General features: G+C 37.5%; 1 protein-coding gene across 1 annotated transcript in view; it reads right to left on the reverse strand.

The window, feature by feature from the left end:
• Window positions 1-14,417, reverse strand: part of LOC135708619 (regulating synaptic membrane exocytosis protein 2-like) — a 41,979-nt gene extending 27,562 nt beyond the window's left edge. The window contains exons 1-6 of the mRNA XM_065230724.1: window positions 13,945-14,417; window positions 13,661-13,882; window positions 13,378-13,592; window positions 7,278-7,402; window positions 7,009-7,216; window positions 6,360-6,424 (exon numbers count right to left, since the gene is read on the reverse strand). Coding sequence (XP_065086796.1) covers window positions 6,360-6,424; window positions 7,009-7,216; window positions 7,278-7,402; window positions 13,378-13,592; window positions 13,661-13,882; window positions 13,945-14,384 — 1,275 coding nt within the window. The 5' untranslated portion in view covers window positions 14,385-14,417. The remainder of the gene's footprint in view (window positions 1-6,359; window positions 6,425-7,008; window positions 7,217-7,277; window positions 7,403-13,377; window positions 13,593-13,660; window positions 13,883-13,944) is intronic.
• Between the last annotated feature and the right edge of the window lie 312 nt (window positions 14,418-14,729).

Consider the following 14,729-nt stretch of genomic DNA (forward strand, 5'->3'; position numbering starts at 1 on the left):
ATATTGTTTGCAAATTTAAATACAGGCCTATGCCTTAACTAAACGGGGAAAGATCAGTTCTGTTGTGCGTATACAATATGTTACCAACCGGTGAACACTCGTGTTTATTTCAGTTACCATGGAGACGTAATTTGTGATTAGCCCCGGTCCCTTTCAAATTGTATCATTATTTATGAACGGCCTTATATTTGAAATGACGTTTCACATTCATCTAGTGATGTCCGATTTTCATTCGAATAATCGTTTAATCGATTAACGAACCGAAAAGTAAACTATTTATAATCGGTTGGATCATGCCGATATAAGCATTAACATCTCCACAGGATCATCACCGATCGTTTCAAACATGTGCTGCACTCTCATTGGTGGAAAAATGGCAGCACAGCGAACAAAAAATAATCGATTAGTTGTTAATCGAGTAATTAAAAAATGGGACATCTCTAATCTTGGTGTGATTGTTTTGATAAAAATGATCGCAAAATTTCATCTCTTCCGAGGGGGCAGCAAAACCATAAAATTACCTTGAATACGGGGAGTTCTCATTGGGTGAAAGGGACCGTGAAAGAAGACACTAAAATAGAAAGTTTTTCTTCCGACAGTTTCATCTTAGTATTCATCTTTGATGTTACTATGAATCAATTAAATTGACTTTCAATTTATTGAATTACAGCGTTATATGTCATAATTATGCAAAACATCAAAATGCAATATGGTGTCAGACGCACTTTGCAGTTTTTTAAAACCAGTTTGTTAAATAAAATGCATTTTAATAAGTGAATTGCCGCTCCGGTTTCTGTAAAATAAACATTCAGTTACCGAAAGTTGATTGTATTATAATTTAAAATAGGATAGAAACTAATTCTTTAGTTTTGAAAATTTAATCATTCATTAACGATATTGAACGATAGCTAACTTCAAAACTTTGAATATTGAATTGGTTTTTTGTCGATTTTGGAATTAAATTTAAAAATCAATGATTTTGTAATTATTATTGAATTTAGAAACAAAAACGTCAATAATGCGGCCTTGCTTCAGACAAAACCCTTAACTTTTTCAAAATATTTGTAGATCTATTTTTAGAATAAATTCGGAATACGGGGGCGCCAGGTGATCGTACAAAAGATCCGGAACTTCTTGTAGGGGAAACTATATACACACTTAATCCTCGGAGACACTTGATTTCACCCTGTTTTCTCGAAATCCAGAGCATTGTTTTTTTTCACGTAAGTTTCTACAATGTTTCGCCTAGACGGGAGGTAATGTTATGGTGACAATTGCCTCAACAATTGCGTCAGATTATGGAATATATATATATCTTTTTCAGAGACGTTGAAAGAGGCGCGCAAAGAAAATTTCTGTCAAAACAGCAGCACGGTTTTTGAGAGATCTTTTTGCAATGTCACTGGCAACCATGTTTCTTCGAGTGGCTTCAAATGACTTTTATACAGTGCCACAATGCTATTGGGGAAATTTGAACGTTCGACCGGAACTGAATAAAAATGAAGTGCGCGCCAAAATTTTGCAAAAACAAAGCGGAGACGCGAGGTGATAGTCGTTCCATGTATTATTTTACTGTTTTGCTTGCAGCGCAATCATTTTTATTACCATAAAACTAAATAAAACGTTCCTATTCGATTTTTTTTCAACACTAATCAATGCTGTATTTAATTGAATCAACAAGAAGTAAATAAATAACAGATATCAAATATTTTGTAAAAGTAATTAAACACTTTTTTCATCTTTGAGAAAATACTCCTTTCTAGTGAATTGAGCGAACAGTAATGATTATTTACTTTTACTCGTTTGGTTCAGCGTTTGACGGTTCGTTTGGTGTTTCTTGCTTCAGTCTATGCGTTTCCGGCGCCGGTGGTGTAGAGGTAAGCGTGACTGCTTTCTCACCCCAATGGGTTTGGGTTCAATCCCAGCCGAGGTCGGTGGGATTTTACTATAGCATAAAAATCTCTGGTCACGTCTTCCTTCGGAAGGGAAGTAAAGCCGTTGGTCCCGGCCCATGTGTGTTGAATGGGTGCGATATCTTACGCAGGTGTGGAAGCTGCCTTCTTGCACATTCGATTGCCGTCAATGGATGGCAATCGATGTCCGTCGGTGATTGGCACTAGATTGCGGAACAGAGACCGATGTTAAATAAAAGGAAAGAAAAAGAAGAACAGTCTATGCGTGTCTCTATTCAACGTCTCTGATATTTTTAAGTTTGTATGTTTTCAATCCCTTAGAATTTATTTTAGCCAGCATGAAAATTCTTAATATATTTCTGGATACTCAACCAAAAAGTATCAAATTTTTACAGTTAAAAGCTGGGAATAAATAGAACCAATGATAGAGTTTGTACTGTTTTTTTGTTTTAAATTCATTTTTGTTCGGTATGTGTTGAAGTTGAAACCTCAGTTAGGAGAGACTTGATCTAGTAAGGATCACTTAGTTAAACCTGTTATATGAGCGAGAAAAAAAACTTTGTTTGAGGATACCCCCTCAGAATTTTGACACATTCGATCACGGGATGTGACAAAAATTAATTTTCTAATGAATATCATAAATAGGGGATCAAGTCTCCCTTAATTCTTACAACTCACAACTACCCGGCAAATTTTGGAAGAAAAAAACGTAAGTTTAGGAATATCATGTCAGAGGCTCGAAAGAATTAAACAACATCATGATAAGTATTTGAATCCACTCTCCTTTACATCAATAGATGTCATCAAAATGGTATCAAATCTTCCGTAATTGTTTCGCTTGCTGTGGTAGAACTCTACGGTAGCCGGCGGACGGAATTTTCCTTAAGGCCCACGCACATTAGATCCGGATCGGACGCGTTGCGGCAAAGTGACAGCTAAATCTATTGTCTAACTGTCAAATTTACGTCAACGCAAAGCAAACGGATCTAATGTGCGTGGCCCTTTAGGATCCGCAATAATTTAATCTATCGGGTTATAACAAAAAAAATGAGAATAGCTTCAACTCTCTAATACCAAACCACAAATGTCCACAAAAAAGAGACAGCTTATGGACATCAATGAGTACTGCGGAGTAAATCGATTTCATTTTGCAAGCCAATGGAAAACTGCTTGAAAATATGTTCAAGTTTAAAATTGTTTTGTTCTTTCTCAGTTGATTCCCGCCAAAAGCTCTGAGCCAGGAGTGCTCGAGCCCCCATGACTATATCAGTGCTAACATTTGAAAACGGCGCAAAAGCCATTTGTAAACAAATGGTTTGTGGGCCCTTTACTCGCTACCCGAAGAACGCCCACGCAAACCAACAGCATCGTCAGGAAGGGGAAAATTTCCCCTACCCGATGTTGCTGTTGTGTCGCGTGGGTGTACTTCAAGTAGTGAGTAAAGGGCCCACAAACCATTTGTTTACAAATGGCTTTTGTGCCGTTTTCAAATGTTAGCACTGATATCAAAGTTTGTTTACATACATGTTTCGCCAAAGTATGTTTTACTGCAATTGAAAACTCAGCTAAGTCATAAAAACTATGCTGGTTTTTATACTTTCATCATTGAGCCTGTTGGTTTTAGTCTTTAAGCTTACAATTAAGAATGTGTTATGAAAAAGTATGAATCATTTTTACGAGATTGCAATGCTTGACGAGAGCTAAGAACAGTAACTGAGTTTGTTGCTTCTGAATGTTTGGCTCCCGTTTGACAGTTCTGACTGGCTCCCAAGTGACAAGCGCATTGAGTGAGTCCGCAGTACCCAGGGAAATCAATGCTCTCTCTCTCTCTCTCTCCACAAAACTATAGATTTTTTTTTTTTTTTTTACATGCTTAGTTGTGTTCAAAATGGCATCAAAACAAGAAGCACTTCGTGAGCGCATTGTACAGTTCTTCAAAACACACGAAAATCGTGGGAAAAAGTTTACGGTGGATCATTTCAAATCAGAAAATGTACCAATTTCTACTGTTTATCGTATTCTGACATCCTTGATAACAGTTCGGAAGAGGGGTATTGGAAAACCAGCCAAAATAATCAATAAAAAAGGACTTCGATCGCCACACAATACGTTCAACAACAAAGATTCGATAAGTACGCTGCGAAAAAATTCAAGTGCACGCAATCTCATAAACGTTGAAAAGGATAGGAGTAGTTTGTCGAAAGAAATCAAGAGCTCCAGAATACACTGATCAACAAATTTCGAACGTGAAAACCCAATGCCGTTAGATGACGAGAAATTACTTAGGAAAATGTCTCGTTTTAGATGATAAAAGTTACTTTCCTCTCTCAACATCTCGCATTCCTGGAAATGATCGATATTATTCAGTTAATAGTTGTACAACATCTCCAAATGTAAGATTCAAGTTCAAACGCATGAGCTTTATGGACTCATATAGATTTTCAAGACATTGTTCAATACTATATTTATCCTGTAGAACTTAAAAATCATAGCTTCCTTTGAAGAGTATTGAAAATCTTATTGATAACAATCTAAGCTGTACATGTAAGGTATGTAAATATGTTATCCATAAATGCCTTTAGAATCGGTACTACGCGAAAGATTTGTATCTCAATTAGTTCTCCGTGTGCTAAAAAGCTTGAAACCCCTAATGAAAATATTAGTTATTCGATCATTCGAAAAGCCTTTGGATCCCTGATAAGAACAGTATTTTCGCTCTTTGTAGCATTGAAAATGTTGGTGTCCTATTTAAAGGGTTAAGTTGGAAATGCACGGTAGTTTCATGAATAAAATTAAAAGCAGGGTGCCTTCCATTCATTTTGCATATAAAAATGTTTTATTAAATTATATAATAATAAGATATTATAATGATATTTTGTATGTGTTAGTGACAAGAAAAGATTGTAATATTTTTGTTTGACGCATAAAACCTGCAAATTTAGCTTTGGCAGAGTCACAATGAGCGATTTTCTAATCGCCGCTTCGCGAAGAGTGAAGAGCGAAGAGTGGGTGAGATAAATGACAAAATCGCTTATTGCGACACTCGTGTACTACCCATAATCGCATATCAGTCCCATCTTTGCTTGATTTCCTATCCATATGGGACTGATATGCGATTATGGGCAGTGTAGCAAAATTGGCAGGTATTATGTGTCAAACACAAACTTCACAGTCTTTTCTTGTTGCTTACACAAACAAAATACTACTGTAATGTCTTAATATTTCATAATTTAATAAAACATTTTTTCATCCAAAATGAATGGAAGGCACCCTGATTAAAAGCTTACACTTTTCCTTGATCGAAATAATTTTCCTATCGAATTCCTATAGCCCTATTATTTGCCAATAATTGTCATGAGGATGTAAAAAGTCTTTGAATAACTCGTTGAATGACCTATTAGGGAGGGATATCCTGAACCATGCTCCTGGGTCCTGGCCTGGCCAATTACCTCTACATGATAGGTAATTGGTAAGGAATTGATGAAGACATTTACACTAGGGCCACACACAATGGATACGTTTCGTTTGCGTTTACGTGGATTTGACAGTTAACCCATGGGTTATCTGTCAAATTTACGTCATCGCAACGCAAACTTAGCCCTTGTGAGATTTGTGTGATACCAAAAAGTCGCTTTCTTGATACGCTGATAATTCGTCTAAATTCCACCGCGCACGAATAACTAACAGCTTTAAACTCCTTTTAATGGCTAATTGAATTATTTGCAGATATAAGAAAACTTCGAAATCATATTCATTATACTGAACGAAAAACCGAAATAATACTAGCCGTGCCAATTTTCTTCTGCTCTATTATCGTCAACTGCTAATAGTAAATGCTATCGTTATAGATATCAAACAACTACACTATTATTGTTATTTAAACTTTGCAAAACGCAATTCACGTCTCTATTGTGGAAAATTTGCTAAAACACTTCAACTGGACATTAATCCTGAGCAAATTATGTTGTAAATAGAATAATGCAAAATTAATGCATTTGATTTTTTCAAGTAATTAATAATGTAGTAACAAAAATAAACTATTTTGAAGCTTTTAAGTGAGCTGCCGAAATATTTACTAGCATGGGAAAATTGTTGTTGTTAATCAGCATTGAGTATTTTTTTATTCCATGATTTGCTATGATTGCTGCATTGATTAAATACAAATTTTAACTGTACGAATGAAGGACTTGAATGTCGTAAATAAATATGTTTAACAAAGAGCATTATTCTGAACGTACATGTTATTTTAAGTATAATATTAAACCAACTTCCTTTGATACTAACGATTGGTCGATTGGTATCCATCCAGACTGTTCAAATAAAATCCAATTACATTTTCCAATCCTATTTCGTGATATTTGTTTTACATTATGTAAATTAAGATGATTGGTTTATGTCTATTAAATACATATAAAGTATAATGATGATAAATGACTTGATTTATACCGGTGTTTTTGGAAGTTTTCGCCTTGTTGGTGATGAAGGAGACTTATCAGCGACTGGTTCGTTTTCTGCAACAAAGTATGTAAGTCGGGAATTAGATTTTTGAAGCAACATTAGAGATTGTTCAGTAAACTTGATTGGATTCAAATATTAATGCTGACAGATGCGTCAACGAAGTATTGTGGCTATAATCTCATAAGCAAGCAATGTCAATGTCAGATAACCGTAATGACGAGGCTGACCCAGTTAAGTTCTAAGCAATCAAAGCGTGTAAATTGGGCCGTATGAATAAAAAGAGTTTACTTTACTTTCCAATGCTTTTCTTACGGGAAAAGTAAAGTAAACGCTTTTATTCATACGACCTGTTAACAATCAGAGTACCAAAGCTGCAAACTGGGTGTCGGTGATGACACAGCACGACTGTTCCGTTGCCGAGAAGTAAGCTTGCTCACAGCATAGACGCCCAGTACAAGGGTGCAACTTGGTCTCTGAACACACCACATGAACAATTGAGAGAGGGAGTGGAGGTTAGGGTGTTTCTGTTTTCATTTTCTTTTTTTGAATGATTATCTGTGTGTGGGGTAAGAGTATAAAATCATTCAAACGTTTGTCTTCCAATGCATATTCGAATGAAGGTTAAAAAAGCACTAACCTGATGTAAAACCAAGGTTCGACATATCTGAGTTCGTCTTCATCTGATTGTTTGGGTTCCCTGATGTTCCGTCATCCAACAGGTCACACATTCTAAAATCTGTTGCATGCTCAACCAATAACTCGATAACGTCACCAGTTCTATCCATTATGGCACAAACTTCTTCGAAACTGCGATCCACCAGTGAAGTGCCGCACCATTCCAATATCTGCAAAAGCCAATGTATTACATTTTATTACTTTGACGAAATGTATGCCTTTATTTCATACCTTGTCACCTTGCTGTAAACCACCCTTCTCCGCCGGTCCTCCGGGAACAGTCCAAACAATGTAGGCAAAAAGCCTACCATCTGTACCAGTTTTTCCACCAACCACACGCATTCCGAAGCCGCGAGCTAAATTAAGTAAATAAAATAAGTACGATTTGTTTGTTTGCTTTGTACACATTTTTTAAAATTGTAAATGGTAAAAAAAATCAAATGGGATCAATTCTCAAGAATAATATTAATGCATAAGCGCTAACAAACACCATGTTCAAGATTGCGTCTTCCGGTTTCTGAAAAAATGTCAAATATCCCACAATATTGATACAGGAATCCCCCGGATGGTGCTGTCCACCCACCACTTTTTCTCGGCTGTCCTCCAACCAATTAAGTTTTACAATTTTTGTTTGTGATTAATGTCAATCATATACTAGTCATCTAAAAAAAATCAGCTCGATCGGTTGGAGGACAGTCGAAAAATAGTTGGAGGAGAACCGAGAAATTCGGGGGATTCCTGTATTTTAGAAACAGGGAAGATGTGTAAAAATCGGACAAGAACAATATCATCTAGTAGTCATGTTGTTCCTCAGATAGCCTAGTCGGTAAAGGCGCAAATGACTAGTTCCACGTCGAACGACGAATCGATTAGACTCGGCCTTCTTTGGTTTGCATGAATCGAAATAATCGTTCTAGAAACGAATGGACAGAAAATTTATCAAAGTTTTGTTTAAGACAAAGTTGTAAACCTTGAATGAGAAATGCCCACGAACCCCCGACATTCACTCAGAAAACTTCTTACTACTGTATTTGCGTAATTATGAACATTTGTGCTTATTAATCAAAATTATATACCTTAAGTCACTTGAAAAACCCATAACAAATCTTAAAAAAACGTGTAACGACTCTTTTTGCTCTTAATTTGATTTTGAGTAAAAATTCAAAAATTCAAATATCTTCTTTTTTTTACTTTATTATAGAGATTTTAAACCGAAGGCTAGTTCATCTTTTAATTCAAATGTCTTCAATTTAAAGAAAATTCCGTTTTTACCCCTTTTTTTTTTTAATTTTCACACAAAATTACTGAAAACAAAATACCGAGAATTATTCTACTTTTCAAAAAACTTTACCTCAACGTCATATCGATCAGAAGTGACGTTTTGGTGCTACAATTTATTGAAAAATATCAAATACACCATTTTGAACAAAATTACAAGATCCAAAATAGCCGATTTTTTTTAATATAATGATTGCAAATTACACATAATTATGCAATGTTTCATGCAAATCGGAGTAGGTCGAGCCTTACATTTTTATTTTTTTTTTTATTCCATTTGGCTTGGAGCTGGTCTTATCTTCTTTAAAATCTTAATCTTTAAAATAGTTCATAATCTTAGATTTTGATTTCTTGCAACAAGCTTCTCCCGAAATTATTATCAATGCCATCAAGAAAATTGCCAAGGAGTATGGAATTCTATATCGATTGAAAAACGCAGCTATACAAATCAATCATCTCTCCTCATCCAGACTTTTGCCCATCCATTTTATATCTGTCCAATGAAACACAAATATCGAGATCACAGCGCTTGTAGAATAAAATAATACCTTTCTGTAATTAAAGTGAGAGCATCGCGACTAAATTGCGTCGTACGGCTGACCAGGGCCCCTTTTACAATATTCATTGACGTGTTTTTGAAGAATAAACATTATGTTTTTAATAAAAAAAACTGAATTCGTGAATTTTTTTTTATTCTACTGGCTATATGACTGAAAAAAATCTCATTTTTTATTGAACACCCGTTAATAGATTCACTTCCTCAACTTTGATGCTAGTCGCCTAAAATGGTTGTCGGTGAAGCAAAGAATTGTATATTTGACTATGGTGTACATTTTTAAAGTAGTCTGCGATCCGTCGTCTGGCTCGACGTGGTGGTGTCAAGCGTGTCTCCGGTCTGATCAAAGAGGAAACGCGAGGGGTGCTGAAGGTATTCCAAGAAAATATGATCCACGATGCCGTCACCTATACTGAACACGCCAAGCGCAAAACCGTCACGGCCATGGATATCGTCTACGCTCTGAAGCGACAGGGACGCACTCTTTACTGTTTCGGAGGTTAAAGCTTATCACCAACTTAACAAAACGGCCCTTTTGAGGGCCACCAAGTTCATTTCAGAAAAGAGTTAGAATATAATTTATAAGTATCCCCTGCTTCCAAGTTTGGTTACAAGATTACAACTCTGGAGAGCAGCGGCGCCCGTGGTGTAGTGGTAAGCGTCCCAGCAGGCCTGGGTTCAATCCCAGTCGGCGCTGCCGGGAAGTTCTGAGGCATAACATCTCTGATCACGCCTTTCTTCGGGGAAGGGAAGTAAAGCCGTTGGCAGTGCTGTAAATTTTCATATCATTCGATTGAAGATGAACCAATACAACCATTCAATCAATTCTGTGTAAACGAATTCTCACATGACCATAATTTGAAGAGCCCCTTTCTCATTCGAAGCTCATTGTCACTGTCAATTGAGTCACTCAGTATCATTTGATATGCGACAGTGGAGTATGGAAGAAATCCAGCAAAATGGTCCCGAACAGGCAAGTCGACCCGATGTCGGATCAATGTAAGGCTAATTTAAGGTCAATGTCGACCCAATGTCGTGTTGTTGTCGGGTCAATTTTGAGTTTATGTCGGGTCAATGTCGGGTCAACATCGGGTTGGGGTTTGATAGAAGTCAGGTTGGTGTCGGGTTGGCTTCGCTTTTTTGCCGGAATGTCGACCAGAGCTTCGTTTGTGTGTAGGTTACACTCAATTGAATGATATATAGCGTTTCTCAAATGAGAATGATCCATGCCTTCGTCAAATGACTAAGCAACTGATATCACCCATTCGGAGGAGGTCCCCTTTGATAGCGAAAAGCTACTTTTCTCATTTTCATCAAAAATGCTCAAATGATTTTGAGAATTTACAGCACTGGCCGTTGGTCCCTGATTCATGAGTTGATGGGTCGATAGGTAGGGTCCAGGTGTGGGTAGCATTGGTGCTCAGCACGGAAAACAAATCCAAGGAAAAAAAACGGAGAGAATTTCGTGTGGTCGTTGGGGGCGTGTGGTTCTGAATTGGCAACAAAATGTTCCGCAATTGCATCCTCCCTATTCGTACACGCCCGAAGATCGGAGGCGAATGTCACTTCGACTTGTTTCATCTAGGAAATATTCTCTGATGACTGTGTTGGGGAAGCAGCACATGCATGTACGTAATTGTTGGATTTGTTAGTTATTTCGAATTAATTCGAATTAATGCTTGACATTTACCACTTTTTCAATAGTTTCAATTTGAAAATGAACAGTCAAAAGCATTGTTATCGATGCGTAGAAATGTTTTTGATCGATTGGTGATAAAATTATTGAAATTGGTTCAGGGGCAGCTAAGTTATTAACGTTCAAAATCTATCATAATTTCATTTTTCGGTTTTCATAAAATGTACCCCCATCTTCTCGAAAGACGTAGTCCTACGTCAAAAGCATACAGAATGATGACGGCAACAGTAACCGCTATTCTCTTCGTGTGGATCACATTGCAGTGGTTATCCAAAGAGTAAGTCGATGAAGAGAATTGATCAAAGCAGATAAGACCTTTTGAAATGTTCATCGAGATTTAATATGTTAAACCTTAAAATATTTTTTTTCCTTGGTTTGTTTTCCGTCGATCTTGTTTTCCGTACTGAGCACTAATGCTAGCGACGCTTGGGAGGCAGATCCCACACCTGGATCCTACCTATCGACCCATCAACTCATGAACCGGGGACCAACGGCTTTACTTCCCTTCCGAAGGAAGGCGTGATCAGAGATGTTATGCCTCAAAACATCCCGACGACGCCGACTGGGATTGAACCCAGGCCTACTGGGGTGAGAGATAACCACGGTTACCACTACACCACCGGCGCCGCTACCTTGAAATAATTATTTGTCAAAAAATATCTAACATATTTTTGTCCTTCTTAACAGAATGCAAATCTTGATCATCATTACCTACCAGGAGAAAACAAATAAAACTACAAATATTTTCTTAAAACTCATACATTTGTTTAACTTTACTCATAACTGCTTATTAAAGGGTTTGAAAAAAATATTATTTTACATTCTGATGGTTCATTGAAAATTCCGATCAAAGATTAAAACGAATTAACAATAAAAAAGAATTGATGACAAATGATTTTGAACGATTTTGGTTATGGTAAAAAATAAAAAAACAATAAATTAACATATGCAGGGGAAATGGATGTAATGTCGGCCTAAATGCCCCTAGTTTGGGCCCATACTTAAATGCAGCAATCGACAAAATTTTCAATAGCGACCAAAAATATCCATTAGTACCGTCCCAATGACGCGTTCATCTAGATAAAATTGATAAATAACAGATTTTTAGCGATGTGCCCAATCTTAGATCCATATAGGCCAACATTAGAATCATTTCCCCTATTGTGACTCTGTATCATTCGATGTTCAGTAATGCGCACGTTTTATAAAGCAACGGAGTTTTTATGTCATAAAATTAGCAATTTGTTGTTTGCAGTTACTGTTCTTATCCATCGTCAAGCATTGTAATCTCAAGTAAATTCTCCTTTCTTTGTCATAACACATTCTTAATGTTAAGCTTAAATATAAAAACCAGCAGGCTCAGTGATGAAAGTATAAAAACCAGCATAGGTTTTATGAGCTGAGTTTTCAATTGCAGTAAAACATACGTTGGCAAAACATGTATGTAAACAAACTTTGACAGAGTCATGGGGGCTCGAGTCCTTCTGGCTCAGAGCTCTTGGCGGGAATCAACTGAGAACGAGCAAAACAGTTTTAAACTTAAACTTAAACTTAAGAAAATTTTCAAGCAGTTTTCCATTAGCTTGCAAAATAAAATCGAACGACTACGCAGTAGCCGCAGTACCCAGTCTCAAAACATTCATCTGAAGATGAATGAGAAAGATTTGGAATTACGGTTATGTGAAATTATTGAAAGAAAAAAGTCTGAAGAAGGGGCTGCCAAAATCAGATCATTAATGTATTGCATATTTTACACTTATACTATTTTGCATATTTTTCACTTACCTACACTATTATATACATTTCAATTTTATTTGCCTAGATTGGCACCGCCGACTAGGGTGGCATTTAATTTTGCTGGATCTCAGTGAAAAACATGCCAACAAGATTCAGCTAACAAACCAAGACCAACAATTAAAGAGGCCTCAATTCCATTTTGTAAACAAAAATTGTAAGGCCATTTCAGTGCTAACATTTGAAAACGGCACAAAAGCCATTTGTAAACAAATGGTTTGTGGGCCCTTTACTCACTACTTGAAGTACACCCACGCGACACAACAGCAACATCGGGTAGGGGAAATTTTCCCCTTCCTGACGATGCTGTTGGTTTGCGTGGGCGTTCTTCGGGTAGTGAGTAAAGGGCCCACAAACCATTTGTTTACAAATGGCTTTTGCGCCGTTTTCAAATGTTAGCACTGATTTTCTCGCGAACCGAAACAATGGGAAAGATGAGAATTTCCCCAACCTGTTCTCGTTTAACGAGAATTTTGCTGAGATCTCAGCTAACAAACAGAAATTTGGCTGAGATCTCAGTAACCGGCGGTGCCGGTTTTTGCCGACCCATAGAATGATTTTGTGATTATCTCGAAACGGTGATTTTTCACAGATGATTTCGTGTTGGGGTCATATATGACCCCGTTGGATCGAACATGTTAGAGTAATGCTTGACTTGTTCGGGGAGGATATTTGAATTCGTGACATTCTACGAGAGATACATAAAGGAAAATGATTGATATTTTTGCTATTTAAGTTTTTAACTTTTTGCGACCAACATTGTTTATCGTAAATCTTCTTTCCTGGAAAGGCCGGTTATTTTCCTAAAGCTTTGTCTCTGTCGCCATTTCGACTAGAAGAGACATTTTTGTGTCATGATTTATTGAAAAATATTAAATATTGTTGTTTGGAAAAATAAGGCGAGAGAAAAATGACTGCACAAATTTGAAAGATTGCACAAAGTTTCATGAAAATCTGAGAAGGTCGCTGAAATCACCGCGAGAGACACGTCCATAACCAATACTTACTTCTATGTGCTTTATCAGCTGGATCTTTTTGGAGGATAACTCTTCGCTTTGAAGCACAAAGCGGCCCAGAGTCAACATCATGAATCACTATTTTGATAGCTTCGCCATCAAGAGATGTTTGTCGTCTAGGAGCTTCAAGATCTTCAAGCGCTGGGCACTGGTAAATCGGCAGATTTCCGGCATTCTGGTTGTTCCGTAAAGCAGAGATGTCGGGCCTGAAATTAAAAAAAAATGTATTTTATATGCAGAAACCATTTCGTCAGATAGCATAGTTTTTACTAACAACTGCGATCCTCGCCGCTTATTTCTCCGCTCTTCGTCTACAATAAGTGCTGATTGTATTATGTGATCTGGGCTAGGCATTTCTTCGTGCTCTAAACTATTATCATTAACTGGCATCTTGAACGATGGTCTCCGAGAGCCTGGAGCCTCAGGTTCTTTCAATGCTGCAGCTTGCAAAGCACTCGCAAGCACTCCTGGAGCATAAACATCGTATGCTGATTTTCTGCAAACAATACAAACCGGATTAATATGATAGAAATGTGTTTACTTTTGAGTATGTAATACCTTCGAGGCATGGGAGCGGGTAGTCCTAGACTAGGTTCTACTATTTTCGATTCATTGTTAGATTTCATTTCATCATCATAGCTACGCTGTCTCGTCATTCGCATAGAGGGCCGCCTTGATGCTATTCGGGAAGTTGCTGTCTCTAGCTCCATGCGACGCGGAGGGCTGGACGATCTGCTAGGCGCTGCACTATGGCCTTTTTTCCACTCTGTATCAGCTGCTTTGAGTTTTTCTAGTTCTTTAAGGGAAGCAGGTGACACGTCTGAATGTCTTCTCAGCTCGGGACTTCTGGGAGGAACCAATGCTGTACTATTGTCCACTCCTAAGCACAGAGTCGATCCTAGCTTGACATCAGAGTGACGTCGTTGCAGGGTCTCCAATACTGGAATCTCAAGTACAGAATCAGTTGATTCTTGTGGAATGAATACTCTCGATGCCATTTTCCTACGACAAACACTGCAGCGCCATGTTTCCTGGAAGATTTGATGGAAATCATACGAATAAATTATTGTTTTGAAACCAATTATTGAAGTTTCTATACAGGAAAATTTTTTCCAAATTATATAGGTATAGTTTATAATATTATCTTTTTTTTAGCCGCGCCAGTGGCGTAGTGGTAAGCGGAATTACTTCTCACCCCAGCAGGCCTGGGTTCAATCCCAGTCGGCGCCGCCGGGATGTTCTGAGGTAAAACATCTCTGATCACGCCTTTGAGGGAAGTAAAGCCTTTGGTCCCCGGTTCATGAGTTGATGGGCTTTACTTCCCGTGATCAGAGATGTTATGC

Source organism: Ochlerotatus camptorhynchus, unplaced genomic scaffold (genome assembly GCF_037179485.1).
Source record: "Ochlerotatus camptorhynchus isolate MF236.1 unplaced genomic scaffold, CSIRO-AGI_Acam_v1.1 ptg000032l, whole genome shotgun sequence".
NCBI lineage: Eukaryota > Metazoa > Arthropoda > Insecta > Diptera > Culicidae > Ochlerotatus > Ochlerotatus camptorhynchus.